At 39.3% G+C, this 20,431-nt stretch overlaps 2 protein-coding genes and 1 long non-coding RNA gene across 3 annotated transcripts in view; all 3 read left to right on the forward strand.

The window, feature by feature from the left end:
• Nucleotides 1-1,481, forward strand: part of LOC132342337 (uncharacterized) — a 62,220-nt gene extending 60,739 nt beyond the window's left edge. The window contains exon 3 of the long non-coding RNA XR_009490674.1: nucleotides 1,111-1,481. This is a non-coding gene — a long non-coding RNA (uncharacterized lncRNA). The remainder of the gene's footprint in view (nucleotides 1-1,110) is intronic.
• Nucleotides 1,482-7,067: 5,586 nt separating this feature from the next.
• Nucleotides 7,068-8,021, forward strand: OR51A3 (olfactory receptor family 51 subfamily A member 3). Its single transcript, NM_001390594.1, has one exon. The coding sequence runs from the start codon at nucleotides 7,068-7,070 to the stop codon at nucleotides 8,019-8,021; it is 954 nt and encodes a 317-aa protein (NP_001377523.1).
• An 8,784-nt stretch (nucleotides 8,022-16,805) lies between these two features.
• Nucleotides 16,806-18,149, forward strand: OR51G1B (olfactory receptor family 51 subfamily G member 1B). Its single transcript, XM_002693242.3, is given in 2 exon segments — nucleotides 16,806-17,997; nucleotides 17,999-18,149. Coding segments are annotated over 2 exon segments (963 nt in total). The 5' UTR covers nucleotides 16,806-17,185.
• The last annotated feature ends 2,282 nt before the right edge of the window (nucleotides 18,150-20,431 follow it).

Here is a 20,431-nt window from a genome sequence, read left to right on the forward strand (position 1 = left end):
TCCACTCAAAATATATTGAATCAAAATATTCATTTTAACAAAATCTTCAGGTGATTGATCTTCACATTAAAGTTTAAGAAGCACTTTAGTAAAGCACTTCTTTATTGACAAAAGTGTGAGAATTTAGTGTGATTGTGTATTAGTGGGGTTTGAAGGCTTGCAAGGATTTTAAACAAGAAGTGTAAAGCCACTGAGAATTCATTTCTCTCTAATTTCCACATTTCTAATTATGTCATAAGATTGTGATATTTGAGAAAGTAGATATGATTTATACAGCAAAGACAGGCTGGCTACATTTGATTGCTGACCTATATTTTACTCATATTTGTTCCAAAGAGTATCCCCTGTATCTGCCTACAAGTAAGTATACTATAAATCTACACAGCATAACATGACTAACTCCACCCACTGAATAAAAAGGATTGAGTAAGAAACTAAAGAGGCAAGCAGTAAAGTGGGAGAAGATATATGCTATACATCACCAACAAAGGGCTTAGCCTATATTTATTTAAATACTTTGGCAAATCAATTAGAGAAATACAGGTAATCCAATAGAAAATGGACAAAAGGATTCAATAGATGCTTCAAAAGAGGAATTACAAATGAGCAGTAAACATATTAATAGAGAAGTATACTTTCATGTTAGAAGAAAATTAATATACAAAATTGATAGTATGATCTTTTTCAGAACTTGATATTCTAAATACCTAGTTAATTTATCCTGAAACATCTTGGCAGATGAGTCAAGAGCAAGAGTTGATGAATGGCTATTGGGTTTTAATATGGTCTCCAAGATCTAATCATACTTAATTTCCTTAGTCTGAGCCTGTGTTATAAGGTGTTAGATTCATCTCCCTTGAGCCAACCCCTAAGATTTCCCATGAAGTATGGTGTTATTCATCAGGCAGAGCTTGCTTGTAGTCAACTCCAAGGGTCCTCTAGGCTTTATAAGACAGGGCTTACAAAGCAAAAAAGGGGAGTCTAAGGATGCTTCCCAGATTCTAATATCATATTGGTAAAAAATAATCTCAAAGAAGGTAAGATATAATTCTATTCATTCAGGATATTTGACATAATTTTCATTCCATTTTCTATTTGTATTCTCAATAGATATGCTAGATGTTAAAAGCAAATCAGCAGATGCCCATGGAGATAGAAAATCTTATAGAACAACCAAGGAGAAATGGACTGTATGTGTTGATAAGGGTATGTGTTCAGAGATGTCTTAGAAATGCCCTGTCTGGATGATATATGTGAGAAGGGTGAAAGAGAAAATGTAGTCTCTCAATCATGTCCAACTCTTTGCACCTCCATGAACTGTAACCTACCAGGCTCCTCTGTCCTTGGAATTTTCCAGGCAAGAATACTGAAATGGGTAGCCATTTCCTCCTCCAGAGGATCTTTCCTACCCAGGGATCGAACCCAGGTCTGCTACATTGTAGGCAGACTGTTTACTGTCTGAGTCACTGGGGAAGCCTGTATGTCTCAAAAACCACATGATTCATTCTCTCTGTCTCATAGGTATATTCATGGCCTTAGACAAATCATTGTACCTCTCTAAGACCTGTTTTAATGTTTTTGAACTGTGGTGCTGGAGAAGACTCTTGAGAGTCCCTTGGACTGCCAGGAGATCCAACCAGTCCATTCTGAAGGAGATCAGCCCAGGGATTTCTTTGTAAGGAATGATGCTAAAGCTGAAACTCCAGTACTTTGGCCACCTCATGTGAAGAGTTGACTCATTGGAAAAGACTCTGATGCTGGGAGGGATTGGGGAACAGGAGGAGAAGGGGACGACAGAGGATGAGATGGCTGGATGGCATCACTGAGTCGATGGACATGAGTCTCAGTGAACTCCGGGAGTTGGTGATGGACAGGGAGGCCTGGCATGCTGCGATTCATGGGGTCGCAAAGAGTCGGAAACGACGAGCGACTGATCTGATCTGATCTGAAGACCTGTTTTATTAATTATAAGGTGAATAAAATAATTGTATATAACATAAATGAGGAAAAATATATAAACCATTTAGCAGGGTGTCATATTACTATATAGGGGCTTCCCAGTGGCTCAGTGGTAAAGTATCCACCTTCGATGCAGGAGTCACAGGAGACATGAGTTCAATCCAGAGTCAGGAAGATTCCCTGGAGAAGGAAATAGCAACCCACTCCAGTATTCTTGCCAGGAAAACTGAATGGATAGAGGAACCTGGCAGGCTAAAGTCCATGGGATCTTAAAGAGCTAGACATGACTGAGCATGCACATAGGCATGCATATTATTGTATAAAATTTAAAATAAGAATAAATACATAATAAAATAATTAAATCTATGTGTGTTTATTCTATAATTTAAATTAAATCTAATAGTGACTATCTCTAAAAATAATGCAGTCTTCAAGCAGTAGTGATAAAAAAGCCAGAATGCAAATGGCCACAGTCTATTGACATAAGATAATTTTAGCCATATCTAGCATAGTTGACAGAAAACAATGGCACCCCACTCCAGTACTCTTGCCTAGAAAATCCCATGGATGGCGGAGCCTAGTAAGTTGCAGTCCATGGGGTCGCTAAGAGTCAGACACGACTGAGCGACTTCCCTTTCACTTTTCACTTTTCACTTTCATTCATTGGAGAAGGAAATGGCAACCCACTCCAGTGTTTTTGCCTGGAGAATCCCAGGGATGGGGGAGCCCGGTGGGCTTCCATCTATGGGGTCGCACAGAGTTAGACACAACTGAAGTGACTTAGCAGCAGCAGCAGCAGCAGCAGCATAGTTGGGCTTCCCTTGTGGATCAGCAGGTAAAGAATCCGCCTGCAATGCAGGAGACCTGGGTTTGACCCCTGGGTTGGGAAGATCCCCTGGAGAAGAGAACAGCTACCTACTCTAGTCTTCTGGCCTGGAGAATTCCATGGACTGTATAGTACATGGGGTCACAGACAGTCAGATAGGACTGAGCAACTTTGACTTTCAATTTTCACTTTCGTAAAGAACCTATTTTGTGTAAATGGGACTATATTCTGTACCTACAGAGAAAAGCAATAGAAATTTTTAGAAAAATTTATCAGTTTGATTCAAGGAAGGAAAACTGAGTATTTAACTATATGAAGCAAAAAGCTTTAGGCAGTAGTTAATATACTAATACTGGGAATAAGCTAGGACATGTTCATTGATGGTGACCTGTGGTACGGACCTAACAGAAGCAGAAGATATTAAGAAGAGGTGGCAAAAATACACAGAACTATAGCAAAAAGATCTTCATGACTCAGACAACCACAATGGTGTGATCACTCACCTAGAGCCAAAAATCCTGGAATGTGAAGTCAAGTGGGCCTTAGAAAGCATCACTATGAACAAAGCTAGTGGAGGTGATGGAATTCCAGTGGAACTATTTCAAATCCTGAAAGATGATGCTGTGAAAGTGCTGCACACAATATACCACCAAATTTAGAAGACTCAGCAGTGGCCACAGGACTGGAAAAGTTCCACTTTCATTCCAATCCCAAAGAAAGGCAATGCCAAAGAGTGCTCAAACTACTGCACAATTGCACTCATCTCACACGCTAGTAAAGTAATGCTCAAAATTCTCCAAGCCAGGCTTCAGCAATATGTGAAACATGAACTTCCAGATGTTCAAGCTGGTTTTAGAAAAGGCAGAAGAACTAGAGATCAAATTGCCAACATCCGCTGGATGATCAAAAAAGCAAGAGAATGCCAGAAAAGCATCTATTTCTGCTTTATTGAATATGCCAAAGCCTTTGACTGTGTGGATCACAATAAACTGTGGAAAATTCTGCAAGAGATGGGAATACAAGAGCACCTGACCTGCCTCGTGAGAAACCTGTATGCAGGTCAGGAAGCAACAGTTAGAACTGGACATGGAACAACAGACTGGTTCCAAATAGGAAAATGAATATGTCAAGGCTGTATATTGTCACCCTGCTTATTTAGCTTATATGCACAGTACATCATGAGAAAGGCTGGGCTGGAAGAAGCACAAGCTGAAATCAAGATTGCTGGGAGAAATATCAATAACCTCAGATGTGCAGATGATGTCACCCTTATGGCAGAAAATGAAGAGGAACTAAAAAGCCTTTGATGAAAGTGAAAGAGGAGAGTGAAAAAGTTGGCTTAAAGCTCAACATTCAGAAAACGAAGATCATGGCATCTGGTCCCATCACTTCATGGGAAATAGATGGGGAAACAGTGAAATAGCGTCAGACTTTATTTTTGGGGGCTCCAAAATCACTGCAGATAGCGATGGCAGCCATGAAATTAAAAGACGTTTGCTCCTTGGAAGGAAAGTTATGACCAACCTAGATAGCATATTCAAAAGCAGAGACATTACTTTGCCAACAAATGTCCGTCTAGTCAAGACTATGGTTTTTCCTGTGGTCATGTATGGATGTGAGAGTTGGACTGTGAAGAAAGCTGAGTACCAAAGAGAGGATGCTTTTGAACTGTGGTGTTGGAGAAGACCCTTGAGAGTCCCTTGGACTGCAAGGAGATCCAACCAGTCCACCCTAAAGGACATCAGCCCTGGGTGTTCATTGGAAGGACTGATACTAAAGCTGAAACTCCAATACTTTGGCCACCTCATGCGAAGAGTTGACTCATTGGAAAAGACTCTGATTCTGGGAGGGATTAGGGGCAGGAGGAGAAGGGGCCGACAGAGGATGAGATGGCTGGATGGCATCACCAACTCAGTGAACATGAGTTTGAGTGAACTCCAGGAGCTGGTGATAGACAGGGAGGCCTGGCCTGCTGCGATTCATGGGGTAGCAAAGAGTTGGACACAAGTGAGCGACTGAACTGAAATGACTGAATGTATCCTGTGGAAAACAGTTTCTGGAAAACACCTTCTGGCTAAGCCTGTTATCTTAAAATGTAAATTATGGGAGTGAATCTAATAAGGTCTTTACAATCTCCAGACATTCTTTTGATTCATTGTAATAACATTAAAAAGCATATATCTCCATTGCTAACACTAGCGAGGGTGCATTCTTTCTGCCCCCTTCTGATGTCCCTGTCAGAAGCTTTCTTATTTCTCTTATATTTTAGTAAAACTTTAATACACAAAAACTCTGAGCAATCAAGCCTCATCTCTGGCCCCCTGGATTGAATTCTTCTCTTTAGGAGGCCAAGAATCCTGGCATTTTTGTGGTTCAGCAACAACCTTTCAAAAAGCAATGCCAAAGAATGCTCAAATTACTGCACAATTGCACTCATCTCACATGCTAGCAAAGTAATGCTCACAATTCTCCAAACCAGGCTCAACAATACATGAACTGTGAACTTCCAGATGTTCAAGATGGATTTAAAAAAGGCAGAGAAACCAGAGATCAAATTGCCAACATCCATTGGATCATCGAAAAAGCAAGAGAGTTCCGGAAAAATCTCTACTTCTGCTTTATTGACTCAAAGCCTTTGACTGTGTAGATCACAACAAACTGTGGAAAATTCTTCAAGAAATAGGAATACCAGTCCATCTGACCTCTCTCCTGAGAAATCTGTATGCAAGTCAAGAAGCAACAGTCAGAACTTGACATGGAACAACAGACTCATTCCAAATAAGGAAAGGACTATGTCAAGACTGTAATTTTTTCACCCTGCTTATTTAACTTATATGCAAAGTACATCATGCAAAATGCCAGGCTGGATGAAGCACAGGCTGGAATCAAGATTGCTGTGAGAAACATCAGTAACCTCAGATATGCAGATGACACCACCCTTATGGCAGAAAGCAAAGAACTAAAGATCCTCTTGATGAAAGTGAAAGAGATTGAAAAAGTTGGCTTAAACTTAACATTCAGAAAAGTAAATCATGGCACCAGGTCCCATTACTTCATGACAAATAGATGGAGAAATAATGGAAAGTGAGAGACTTTATTTTGTGGGGGCTCCAAAATCACTTCAGATGGTGACTGCAGCCATGAAATTAAAAGACGCTTGTTCCTTGGAAGAAAAGCTATGATCAACCTAGACAGCATATTAAAAAGCAGAGACATTACTTTACTAACAAAGGTCCATCTAGTCAAAGCTGTTTTTTCCAGTAGTCATGTACAGATTTGAGAGTTGAGCTATAAAGAAAGCTGACTGCCAAAGACTTGATGCCTCTGAACTGTGGTGTTGGAGAAGACTCTTGGGAGTCCCTTGGACAGCAAGGAGATCCAACCAATACATCCTAAAGGAAATCAATCCTGAATATTCATTGGAAGGACTGATGTTGAAGCTGAAACCTCAATACTTTGGCCACCTGATGCGAAGAACTGACTCATTTGAAAAGACCTTGATACTTGGAAAGACTGAAGGCAGGAGGAGAAGGGGATGACAGAGGATGAGATGGATGGATGGCATCACTGACTCAATGGACATGAGTTTGATTATATTCCAGGAGTTGGTGATGAATAGGGAAGCCTAGCATGCTGCAGTCCATGGGGTCGCAGAGTCAGACACAACTGAGTGACTGTACTGAACTGAACTGATGGTTAAAGTGGTTCTGTATAGTCAGGAAAATATGACTATATATTTTCTAAAGGAACTTTTTAACTTTAAAACTATATAATTATGAATTTTCAGTTCTGCCATTAATTCAAATCTATACCCTATCAGAGATATACAGATTTGATTATAGATATGAGTTAATTTATGAATCCCCTCACCCATAGTAAAGTTTGCTTTTCCTTTCAAGATTTTGTTTTTATAAAACTAAGTTAAGAGAACCATAAAATTGGAGATCTGATTTTATGAAATTCAGCCATGAGTAGCTTCATGTGGTCAAAGGGTTGTTTGGAATTTTTAGTTATATAAAGTCCAAATTGACTGAGATTTTCACAAAATGAAACAAATAGCTGGATGAAGAAGCAAGTCAGATACGTCTTGTTTTTTTGTTTGTTTGTTTGACTTTTCTTACAGCCTGAACTGACAGTTTAAATAGACTATTTACCTTAAGAAGTTTCTGAGTTGTCTTAGTTCTATGACCTACATTTTACAAAAAAAGGAATATCTTCTTTATTTAGGAAATTTCCATCTCCATTGAGGCAAGAACCTGGTTAAGTATCTTTTTTACATGTCATGGCTCCTCTTAATGACACCAACATTGAAGTTCTCAGATTCTTCCTTATTGGGATCCCTGGACTGGAGAAGAGTCACTTCTGGATATCCATCCCTTTCTCATCTGTGTACTTTCTTTCTCTCCTGGGTAACTTCACCATCCTTTTCTTTATTAAGACAGAGCCAAGCCTCCATGAACCCACGCACTATTTCCTTTCCATGCTATCCATCTCTGACCTAGGGTTGTCCTTGTCTTTCTCACCCATCACTTTGGGACTGTTCCTGTTTGGTGTCCATGGAATTCATGCAGCTACATGCTTTGCCCAGGAATTCTTTATCCATCTATTCACAGTCATTGAAGCCTCTGTGCTATTGGTAATGGCATTTGACCAGTATGTGGCTATGCACCACCCTCTTAGATACAGCACAATCTTAACCAGCTCCCAAGTCATCAAAACAGGGGTCTTGCTGACTTCCAAGAATATTATGCTGATTCTTCCACTGCCCTTTTTGTTGCAAAGGCTGACATACTGTCATCAAAACCTGCTCTTACACTCCTACTGTCTCCACCAGGGTGTCATGAAGGTGGCCTGCTCTGACAACAGAGTCAATGTTGTCTATGGACTCTGTGCTACCCTTTCTAGTATTTTGGATTTGCTGTTTATTACTTTCTCCTACATGATGATCTTAAAGACAGTACTGGGCATTGCAACCCCCAGAGAGCAGCCTAAGGCCCTCAACACCCACATATCTCATATCTGTGCTGTGCTTATCTTCTGCGTGCCCGTGCTGAGTGCGGCCATGCTCCACCAATTTGCCAGTGGTGTGTCTCCTATGATCCACATTCTCATGGCTGATGTTTTCCTACTGGTGCCTCTCCTGATGAATCCCATTGTGTCCTGTGTGAAAACTCATCAAATCCGCAAAAAGGTTATGGGGAAATTTTGTTCAAAAAGAAGTTTATCAATGCAATAATAAAAGGAATAAACTTATAAGTGGTAAATAAATAAACTGAATGTATAGCCAGGGGAAATCATGATCTAGAGGAATGGTCTTGTGTTTTATGGTTAGAACTCATAGAGTAAATGGCTTTAATACTGAGTATGCTTAGTACCCTCAGTGTCCCTGAGATCTTGAGAAAATTACTTCCATTCTTTTTCTCAGATTGAACATCTAAAAATTCAAGACTTCAGTGATGACTGAAAGCCTCTACTTCTTGAATTTTAAAATGCATGCCAATAAAATAAGAGAACTTACCTATATCAATGCCTATGTTAAAAGAAAAAGATATAGTTTCCATACTTTCACTTTCCTAGCTAATAAAAGTATACTAGAGGAAAGACTGAGTGTTTCTTCCTTTTTTAGTTCATGATAATGCAGTTGATATATCTAATTCCTGAACTCCAAAGCTCTGTATACATGTTCTCTGATTTAAGAATCTGTGTGCATGTATATTTAAATGCATGCAACTTTTTTTTTCTTTCTTAGCTCTTCTTTTCCTCTTCTCTTCTATCTGTCAGACATGTGTAAATCACTCTAGCCCTTCAGGCAACTAGTATTAGCAGATAAACATTATTTCTGAAAAGACTGTACTACCTACATTTGAGTCAGGAAAATGCCAGATGGGAATGCTGTGCTTACTGAAGGATGTTTAACAACTCAGGAACTAACTGCCAATAGTTCACTCAGACCTTTAGCAATGGTTGTGAATCCTTTCTTTCATACAATCATAGAATGACATGTATGTTGATGGGATTACCACTATTGAACATGATTTGCATTTCTCAAATAACTATTTGCAATAGTCTCTTTTTTTGGCATTTATGTAATATGTATGCATTTACCTTTTTAGTGCATATTTTTCTAAATAATATTAATCACCTTGAACTTTATCAGATAATTACCTCTAATTTTGTCTGCACATATTTTCTGTTAGTTTTTTAAAATTTCTTGAAACATATTTTGTTTAATAACTAAAACATTTAGAGTTAATAATCAGACACTTTTGAGAATAAACAAACATGGGATTGTATGTAGAAGGTCATATATACATATTTTGTATTGTTTATAATTTTATATACATATTTCATATGAAATCTCATACATAATACACATCAAAATATATTCATTAGCAAATATTTTTAGAATATTGGTTTGCCAATCAAACCATTTTAAACAAAAACGATTTCAAACATGAAATTTTCTCTGAAAGTAAATAAATGTCTATCCTTGTACAAGCTCTGTTTGCAAGCTTTGAATTAGACAATGGTTTATGCTGGCTAAAAGAAACCAAAAATAAAATTTTGATACTCTAATTTTTCAATGCTTTGGTTAAAGATGTCTAACCTACTTTGAACAAAAATATAAAAATTGTTTAAAGGATGAGTTCTCTGGGAAGACCAACCTAGACAGCATATTAAAAAGCAGAGACATTATTTTGTCAACAAAGTTCTGTCTAGTTAAAGCTATGGTTTCTCCAGTAGTCATGTATGGATGTGACAGCTGATCTATAAAGAAAGCTGAGTGTTGACAAATTTAGGCTTTTGAACTGTGGTGTTGGAGAAGACTCTTGAGAACTGCTTGGACTACAAGATCAAACCAGTACATCCTAAAGGAAATCGGTCCTAAATATTCATTAGAAGGACTGATGTTGAAGCCGAAATTCCAGTACTTTGGCCACCTGATGCGAACTGACTCATTTGAAAAGACCCTGATGCTGGGAAAGATTGAAGGCAGGAGGAGAAGGGGATGACAGAGGATGAGATGGTTGGATGGCATCACCGATGCAATGGGCATGAGTTTAAGTAGGCTCTGGGAGTTGATGATGGACAGGGAAGCCTGGTGTTCTGCAGTCCATGGGATCACAAAGAGTCGGATACGACTGAGCAACTGAACTGAACTGAACACCAAATTAGTCTGATTTACCAAACACTCCTTCAGAGGCTCACCTAGCTTTAAAATCTGATTGAAAGTGATTAGCCAGTAAAAGAGAATGCTGATTATTTTTTCACTATAATGCTAAAGATTTCCTTTCTTTTTCTATTGAATATCAGATTTGTCTTAAAATTTTCTTAATTCAGCTATTCTAAATGTATATGTAAAGAGAAACTAGGCTGAAAGAATTGCCTGGATGTAGTCATGAATTATGTCTGGACCACAACTATCCCAAGAACATTGTGAACAAAGTTTCCTAATTTCACAAGAGCATTGTTTTTACTACACTATTGTCCTGACAAATATGAACTTATATCTAAATTTTAAAAAATGTATATCTAATGTTGAGCTCCTTAATTGAATTCAAAATAGCATTTTCAATAGGACCACATGTTTTATAGAACAAAATCTGAACCCAAAACATGTTCAAAATCTTTGAATCATGACTTGGAATAATATTTTAAACAATTTATATAACTGATTGATTTTTAGAGTGACTTTAGCACCAACTTATATAACTGATTGATTTTTAGAGTGACTTTAAAATCATGGTGGAATAAGGCATCTCTTATTTGTCCTCCCTCCAGCAAAAAAAAAAAAAAAAATTAACCACCCATCCATGAACAGCAAAGTGCTTCTGTGGAATCCAGTACCACATTTCAAGGAACCTAGAAGGGTCACACACAGCCATGCATTCGTAACAGGCAGACAGACCTTGCTCTATGGTGTGGTCTCCAAGAGAGCTATGAACTAGTTCCAGTCTGTCTGGGCCTTGGTCCTTTAGCACTTGGAAAACACTGATTGGGGTAGACACCCCATGAATGAGAGAGCTTTGTGGAAGTCCAGATTTCCAGAAAAGTTCCAGCATGCCATTGGAACAAAAAATATATGAGTTTCAATGTCCTGGAGTATATGAGAACAGTTAGACTTTGTACGAATCACCCCTTCCTAAGACAGCTAAGTTTAGAGCAAAGTGAGACCTTCTCAGTCCTTTGATTTCCCCTGCAGGGGAAAGGGAGCATAGTTGACTTGACACCCAGCTTCCCCAGATGCACAGGAAACTACAAAAGTGACTTATTTCTCATGTAGCATCCAAAGTACCAAATCATAAGCTCCATGACTGAAAAGAGGAAAGATATCAGGAGAAGGACAGATAAAATTCTCAGAGGTTATTAAAGGGCTGTGGTCCCTGATGACTATGTAGCGAACTCCATTAGGAAGTCTGTCCATGAGCCAGTGGGAAAGTATCACCTGAAGATCTTCCCAACTGGCAAAAAAAAAAGAAGAAAAATCAAGAGGTGGAAGGACAGGTTAAAACAATTTTGTACAGCAAAATAATCAACAAAATGAAAAGGCAGCCTACATAGTGGGAGAATATATTTGCAAAACATATATCTAATAAGTGATAATCTCCAAAATATATAAGGAACACACAACTCAATAATAATAATAAAACAATCAACCTGATTAAAAAATGAGCAGAGGAACTAAATATATATTTCTCCAAGAAAATATGCAAATGGCCAGAGGGTACAGGAAAAAATGTTCAACATCACTAATTATCAGGGAAATGCAAATCCAAATTGGTTGAGAAACAAAAATAACTATACATTAGGCCCATTTTGGGCAAACTAGAATCACTCTACCAGTTGTTTTAATAATGATTCTTACTGAGAATCCATTCTGTAAGCCATCCTGTTGAGGTCTTTCCTCCAATTGTTTAAATCATTCTAAAAGAAGCTGGTCAATCATAATTAAGAAATCTATAGTTTAAGAGTGAAGACTGGGGACTTCCCTGGTGGCTCAGTGGTAAAGAATCCACCGGCCAATGTAAGGGACACAGACTCAATCCCTGATCTGGGAAGATCCCACGTGCCCTGGAGCCACTAAGCCTGTGGGCCGCAACTGCTGAGCCTGTGCTTCACAGCCCCGGAGCCACAACTACGGAGACTACAGGCTGCAAATACTCAAGCATGAGTGCCTAGAGCTCATGCTCCACAAAAAAGAAGCCCCTGCAATTAGAAGCCCCGCCCACCACAACTAGAACATAGCCTCCACTTGCTGCAGCTAGTGAAAAGCCCGTGAAGCAACAAAGACCCAGAACAGCTAAAACTAAATAAGTAGATATTTTTTAAAAAGAAGTGGATGTGGGCAGATCTTTAAAAAAAACTGAAGAAAAAAAAAAAGACTGAAAGCTGTTATTTAATATACAACAACCTAAATGGGAAAAGATTTCGAAAAAGACTAGATACATGTATGTGTGTGTGTCTTAGTCGCAGTCGTGTCTGACTCTTTGTGACCCCCATGGACTGTAGCCTGCCAGGTTCCTCTGTCCATGGGATTCACCAGGCAAGAACACTGGAGTGGGTTGCCATGCCCTTCTCCAGGGGATTTTCCCAACCCAGGGATTGAACCTAGTCTCCTGCATTGCAGGTGGATTCCTTACCATCTGAGTCACCAGGGAAGCCCAGATACATATATACGTATAACTAAATCACTTTGCTATACACCTAAAACTAACACAACATTGTTAAATCAACTGTACTTCAATATAAAATTTAAAAAATAATGTTATACTGAAGGCTGATAAGGACTAATCCTTTTCCGTAAATGCAAACCAAATTACACTAGCAGTTGACTCTAAAACATGTGAGAATGCCTAATAGTATCAGGGTCTGTGTGTTAAAAAAAAAAAAAAAAGAGAGAGAGAGAAGAGGTTCCTTTTTTTAGATATAAGGAGGTAATATCTGTAGACATTAAGTCATATATCCTAGGTTGCTGGATATAAGGTATCAGAGATAAGGTTAGGATCAACTGTATGTTTTATCTGAATCTGAATCAAAACATTATCTTGTGTAATACTGCTCTTCAATCTGAGCTGGTGCTTTCTTACACAATTTCAGAAAATGAAATCTGTTAGTACAAACATCCTTTTGAATATATCCCTTGCCTACATGCAAGATTGGGGTTTCTCAGCTTCTCACAGCCTCCTACTTTAGCCAAGTGCTTTGAGAATTCTTCAGGGAATTTTCAACCTCAGCTGAGGCCCCAAGGGAGAAGCTGCTGGGCTCTTCAAAAGAACCCTGAGTTTCAAGCAGGAAATCTTCTTGTAGTTGGGTACCATTTTTCCTGAGTTCTGGCTGGAAGTAATGCACCCAACTCACTTTTCTCTCCAGCTGTTGCTGCTCAGGTATGTAATGCAAAAAAAGAAAAAAAGATTACTGGGCCACATAGAATCAGACACTGAACTCTCAATCTTGGTTACTTCTGAATCCCCACATCAAATTAGTCAAAGAAATTTTAAGAAGCAGATGGCCTGGGAATAGTCAGTCCTCACTTTGTCATTGTCTATGACCCTGTAAACGGAGAAGGCAATGGCACCCCACTCCAGTACTCTTGCCTGGAAAATCCCATGGACGGAGGAGCCTGGTAGGCTGCAGTCCATGGGGTCCAAAAGAGTCAGACAAGACTGAGCGACTTTTCACTTTCATGCATTGGAGAAGGAAATGGCAACCCACTCCAGTGTTCTTGCCTGGAGAATCCCGGGGACGGGGGAGCCTGGTGGGCTGCCGTCTCTGGGGTCGCACAGAGTCGGACACGACTGAAGCGACTTAGCAGCAGCAGCATGACCCTGTAAAAGTCATCTTCATCGTCCATTTTACTCCTTGCTGCCTTTCATCTCTTTCCTCCTCATTAGGAATATTATTAATAGTTCCTCTACCTTTGAAATTAAAATTGCGATCTCTACTTTGCTTACCTTAAAACTGTATTATGATAATTAAATATTAAAATGAATTTGATCATGCTCTGTAACACCAATATTTAGTGTAACACTTTACAGTAATATGAGGTCATAATTGTCCTTTGGAGTAATTTTGCAGACTGTCACCAACACAGATGTTGATCATTGTAAATACCATTGTGTGCAATTATATGAAGAATAAGAGACAGAGGGAGTCAGATGTCATTGAAATCTGTTTAGCCCCTCTCTTCTCTATTTCTGCTGCAGATTTCTAGGATGACATCCCTTTACACCAATAAATTAGAGCTGAAGGGTGGTTCAAGGGTGTATGATGTTGTCTAGTGGCAGCTGACACTTCTCTGATCCATTAATCTGGAGGAAGTGGAGATAATAATTGGTGTGGGACACTATGGATGCAACTTTTCATTAAGCAGGCAGAATGAAACTTCTCTGTCTGAAGATACAGGATGAAATAGATGGTTTCTACCTCTTCTATTTCTCAAACTCTCTGAAATCTCTCAATGTGAAATGGATGGAAACCAGCTTGACTGAGTCTGCTGGCTGAAAAGTCATATATATGTTTAAACTCTTATTTGTGTCTCCACTTAACATATGGAAAAATTTCCCTTCTTTATTATCATTCATTTTTAAGGTTTTGTTGAAACTTTTTTTTCTTCCATCACTGTTCTCAGTGTTGGAGTCAGACTGCATTGTTGTCTGTGCCACCAACAGCACGCTATTCAAATCTTATGATATTCCCTTCTTCCTTCACAGCCCATCTTCTCTCCAAGTCTCCACTTTTCTCCTGCATTTCTCTTGTTTGCTAGAAGTGCCTCTTTATATCTTTTTTTGTTTGTTTGTTTCTCCTTTGGGATCATAAAGCAACATTAATTTCAGTATTATATTAATTATTACATTAGTATCTGTTTTACTACTTGTTTTGATTTGTAGTTTGAATGGCAAAATCTTGGCCATTCAAAAATCTTGGCCAAGAAAGACATGTTGTCTTTCTTTATTCTTAGCCGTTCAATGCTTCTTCATTTTATTGATTAATAAAAGAAGCTTTTTTGAAAGAGTACCCTCAACTTTCCATCTCTCTTCCTTAAAATATCCCACCTTCACCTATCACGTAGATTTTTTTTCCTGGAGGAAAATTACAGGTAACATATACTTATTACATATTCCTCCCCATTCACTGATAGTGTAAGCCTGTATAGTCTTTCTCCAATCTATGGAAATATTCTCTGAAAAATCAATAATGAACTCACCATCATAAGTGCAATGCCTTTTAAAGAACCCACATCTTACACCATCTCTTTTCTTAGTCAACAGTAATGATTTGACTTCAGTAACATTATACACTACTATTTTTATCCTATTTCTTTTCTCCAATCTCTGTCTCTTTTCTAGTTCTGATTTTATGTTCTACTCTCATGTAAAATAATTTCCAGTATTATGAACAGAGCCTTGTCTTTTCTTCCACACTGCATCTCCTAGCAATTGCTGCGTATTCTTGGAAGATGTCTTACAACTTAAGCCTCCACTCAACCCAAAGGTCACTACCTATAATACCCTCTAGGAAATATCCCCCAAAATTTCTTTTTAAGTTAACATTCAGTATGTCCCAACTGAACTTAGTCCCCAGAACACATTTCCTCTCATCTGTCATGTACATAGTTGAAATGGTTGTCAATACATATATCTTGGTATAGTTTTGTTTTGTTTTTTGATTTTTTTTTAATTATCTGACTTTTGTAAGACCTAAAGTGCTATGTAGTAGGAGGACTACTAGTAGTAGTCCCCCTACAGTACTAGTAGTAGTCCCACTACAGTAGTAGGAAATACGATGTAAGACAATAATGTAGACTCTGGAGTACCCTATCAGAGTTTGAATTCCATACTCAACCCTTACTTGCTCCGTAAATTTACCCAGGTCACTTCATCTTTCTGGGCCATGGTTTTCTCACCTGTAATATGATGCTTAGAATAGAATCTATCTATTGATAATGTGATCATTGTGAGAGTTGAATGGCATAATAAACACTAAGCACTTAGGAAGGTGACAGAAAGATAACATATTAAACATTAGCTATTTTAAGCTTTTTATGCATGTGATAAATAATACACTAGTCACACTACATTAATATACATAGAACCCATTAGAGTTGGCTTACAATAAACATAATTGTATAAAAGTTCAGAAGGCAGAGGTAAAGGAGAGCCTGGTTTCAGGTATTATAGGATAGACCTATACCTCTGTGCCATATTATCCAAACCCCAGAGGCACAGCTCACTCTGAGAGCCTTAAGATATACTTTCCTTAGGCTAGAGATTAGAGGCTTTTCCTGACTATTTCAGGTTTTTCTTTGTTATCACTGTTTTAGAGCTGATGTTTCCCACCTCCGTATCTCCATTTCTACATCTGCTGCTGCTGCTGCTAAGTCGCTTCAGTCCTGTCCGACTCTGTGCGACCCCATAGATGGCAGCCCACCAGGCCTCCCCGTCCCTGGGATTCTCCAGGCAAGAACACTGGAGTGGGTTGCCATTTCCTTCTCCAATGCATGAAAGTGAAAAGTGAAAGTGAAGTCGCTCAGTCGTCTCGACTCTAGCGACCCCATGGACTGCAGCCTACCAGGCTCCTCCGTCCATGGGATTTTCCAGGCAAGAGTACTGGAGTGGGGTGCCATTAGCTTAACCACCGTGATGACAGAAACACATATCTCTCCTAATATCTCTCAGAACTAAACCCTGAAGCACCCTGTCCTACAAGTTTTTTTTTTTTTTTTTTTTTTTGAAGACTGCCTTTTTAGACATTTCTCAGTTCCAGACTTCAAATTTGCACATCAACATTTGCCTCCTCAGCCATCAAAGGCTTTTATGTAAATTCAGGAAAGGGATCACTCTGGTCACAAATTACAAGCTTAAGTAGTCCAACAAATATTTACTCAATGCTTCCCCTGCATTCCCCTGCAGGCCAGGTATTGTGGAATGAAAGACAATCCCCAGCCAGGTTACAAATACGTTTGAAGGCTCTTGACATGCAGCTGATTCTAGAAGACAATTATGCAGAATGGTGTGTATAGTACTAGTTCCACATATAGATGGCGCAGCTTTAAATATTTTGCTGATTGAATTGGAGATTTATTTTTTTCAGGGAGGAACATATGGAAAAGGTGCCATCTGAGGTGACCTCATTAAACTACTGAGAGTCCAATACAGACAGACATATCACCACAAGCCTAAATCACACAGCATCCATGAGCTATAGAAATCACCTATGACAATCACCTTCCTAGACCTTCCAGAAAAGGCTAATAGATCAGGTGCCCCAATTCTTTGCCAGTTCATCTGCAGATCCTTCCTGGATCACTGACCCCAAGACAGGTAAGTGAGTATTCAGCCCTGTCATTCTCCAGAAATCCCATTCTATATTGCAGGTTGGTGAATTCAAGGTTATAAAGTCATGAGAATCCTATATAATAGCAGCCTCCAGAAAGCCACTTTCTTCCTGACGGGCTTCCAAGGTCTGGAAGATCTCCACGGCTGGATCTCTATTCCCTTCTGCTTCATCTATCTGACAGTTATCGTAGGCAACCTTAGCATCATCCATGTCATCCGTACTGATGTCACCCTCCATGAACCCATGTACTATTTCTTGGCCATGCTTGCCCTCACAGACCTGGGCCTTTGCCTTTCTACACTGCCCACTGTGATGGGCATCTTCTGGTTTGATGCCAGAGAAATTGGTATCCCTGCCTGCTTCACTCAGCTCTTCTTCATCCATACTTTGTCCCTAGTGGAGTCTTCAGTCCTGTTATCCATGTCCATTGACCGCTATGTGGCCATCTGCAACCCACTGCGTTATTCCACAGTCTTGACACCTGCACGTATCATCAGGATGGGGCTGAGCTCAGTGTTCAGAAGCGCGCTGCTCATCCTTCCCCTGCCATTCCTCCTTAAGCGCTTCCAGTACTGCCACTCCCACGTGCTGGCCCACGCCTACTGTCTACACCTAGAGATCATGAAGCTGGCCTGCTCTAGCATTATCGTCAATCACATCTATGGGCTCTTTGTCATGGCCTGCACTGTTGGTGTGGACTCACTGCTCATCTTCCTCTCTTATGCCCTTATCCTCCGCACTGTGTTAAGCATTGCCTCCCACCACGAGCGACTTCGGGCCCTTAACACCTGTGTCTCCCATATCTGTGCTGTGCTCCTCTTCTACATCCCCATGATTGGCTTGTCTCTTGTGCACCGCTTCGGGGAACATCTGCCCCACACTACACCTCCTCATGTCATATGTGTATCTGCTGGCCCCACTGCTCATGAACCCCATTGTCTACAGCATCAAGACCAAGCAAATCCGCCAACGCATTGTTAAGAAGTTTGAGTTAATAAAATCACTCAGGGGTTTTCAGCAGGATTAGTTTAGAGAAAGAGAAGTTTGGGGCATAAAACCCATAGACATTTTCTATTTCAGCTGTCCCTATTGCTCAGACAGTAAAGGATCTGCCTGCAGTGCAGGAGACCTGAGTTTGATACCTGAGTCAGGAAGATCCCCTGGAGAAGGGAATGACAATCCACTCTAGTATTCTTGCCTGGAGAATCCCATGGACTGAGGATCCTGGCAGGCTACAGTCCATAGGGTGGCAAAGAGTTGGACATGACTGAGTGGCTAACACTACTACTACTAGGGAAAAGTGACAACTCCCAATTATCAGTAAAAAGGAAATAAATTATGCAATATACTGCATGTGTGACCTTGGGAAAATTACTCAATTGCTCTGTTCTTTAGTTTCCTCAATTGCAGAATGAAAATGTAAATAATTATATTACCTTCCTTATAGGAATACTGTGAAGATTAAATGAGATCATTCATGTAACTCTGTAACACAGTGCCTGAAGTGTTATCAAGTCTCAACAAATATTGCCTATTATTACTTGGAAAAAAATCCAAAAGAGAACACAAATTTCATCTTTTATTCCTCTAGTCAGTGGAATTTGATCAGAGGTTTATATATTTAAATTTGCATTTTGGTTAATTTATGTTGCTTTATCATAATATCACATTTATTCACTTGCAACAGACTTGCAGATACCCATACCTATGCCTCAGTTAATACATTTTCATGAGGCTTCTTCCTAAGCACATACCCACAAAGTTAAGAGAAAGAAGACACTCTAGGAGCTTGAGGTAAGTTCTCCAGTTAGAACACTGGCAAAACAATAATCATAGTTGAGCCTTTTAGAAGGTAGTTAAGGTTTAGGGTAGTCATTCATCATCTGAATAACTAGTCAAGGGATTTCATTTCTTTCTTTAGTTATCCTATTATTACAGGGGTGAAAAGTGAGAGAAACACATGCATATTTTATATTTTTTGCAAGATGTTTTTCTCATGTCGATGTCTAGCCTTAACAAACAACATACACACACATACACACAATACACACACAGAACTGCAAAAAAAAAAGGTTTAATATATATGGATTGAATAAATCAACACATGAAGGAACCAATGAGTGAATTAATCAAAACAGCTTTCTAGATAAGACTATTTCTTAAAGAGATTGTTTTGCTTCATTTTGTATGCTTCAGTTCGATTTTTATCTCTTTCCTATAATATTGGGAAAGATGTAAGACAACCAACTGCCAGAAAACAGAAGAAAATTCATGTTGATGTATGGCAGAAACCACACAATATTGTAAAAAAATTATCCTCCAATTAAAAGAAAATAATTCAAAAAAAGTCTGTGCTGTGAACTTAATATTGTGCTCCCATGTGTGCATGCTAAGTCATGCTCTTTGCAACCCATGGACTGTAGCCCTCCAGGCTCCTCTGTCCATGGGATTCTCTAGACAAGAATACTGGAATAGATTGCCATGCCCTCCTTCAGATGATCTTCCCAACTCAGGAACTGAACCCGTGACTCTTATGTCTCCTGCATTGGCAAGCAGGTTCTTTACCACTAGTACTACCTTGGAGGCCCCTTTTGTGATACCACCCCTCTACCCTCAAAATTCATATTTTGAAGGCTAATCTCCAATGTGATGGTATTTTGAGATGGGGTCTTTGGAAGGAAGTTTGCTCATGAGAGTGGAGCTCTCATGAATAAGATTAGTGTGCTTACAAGAAGAGACATAAGAGAGACGATCTCTCTTCACCATGTGAGGACACAGAGAAGAAAGCTGTCTGCACACCCAGAACAAGAACCCTTAGCAAGAACCTAGTCAGCCCACACCTTGGTATTGGACTTCTCAGCCTCCTGAATTTTGAAAAATAAATGTTTGTTTTTTAAACCCAGTCCGTTACAACAGCCCGAATAGCCTGAGTCCAAATTCTAGGACTGTAAAGGAGATAATAATCACGTAGTAACACACACCAAGAAATGATGAGAAAAACAAACAGCAGAGTAATTAGGGTGGTCAGAATTGGGCAGAAAATGTGTTTTGAAGGAGTATCTAATAATGTTCATGATAGTAATGACAGAATATTGCTTATGTAAATGAGCTAATGGATCTGAGATTTCTCTCCAGAGCCAAAACCATGGAGTCTTCCAAGACTGGCAGCACATAACCATAGCCTCTATTTTAATGGTCATTCCAGAGAAATTATATGCCTGGACATGAACTTGAGCAAACTCCAGGAGATAGTGAAGGACAGAGGAACCCAGTATGCTGCAGTCCATGTCAGAGTGTCAGAGTCAGATT

Source organism: Bos taurus, chromosome 15 (genome assembly GCF_002263795.3).
Source record: "Bos taurus isolate L1 Dominette 01449 registration number 42190680 breed Hereford chromosome 15, ARS-UCD2.0, whole genome shotgun sequence".
Classification (NCBI taxonomy): Eukaryota; Metazoa; Chordata; class Mammalia; order Artiodactyla; family Bovidae; genus Bos; species Bos taurus.

Coding starts and splice junctions, on each gene's coding strand:
- OR51A3 (NM_001390594.1), top strand. CDS start 7,068: ATGGCTCCTCTTAATGACACCAACATTGAAGTTCTCAGATTCTTCCTT.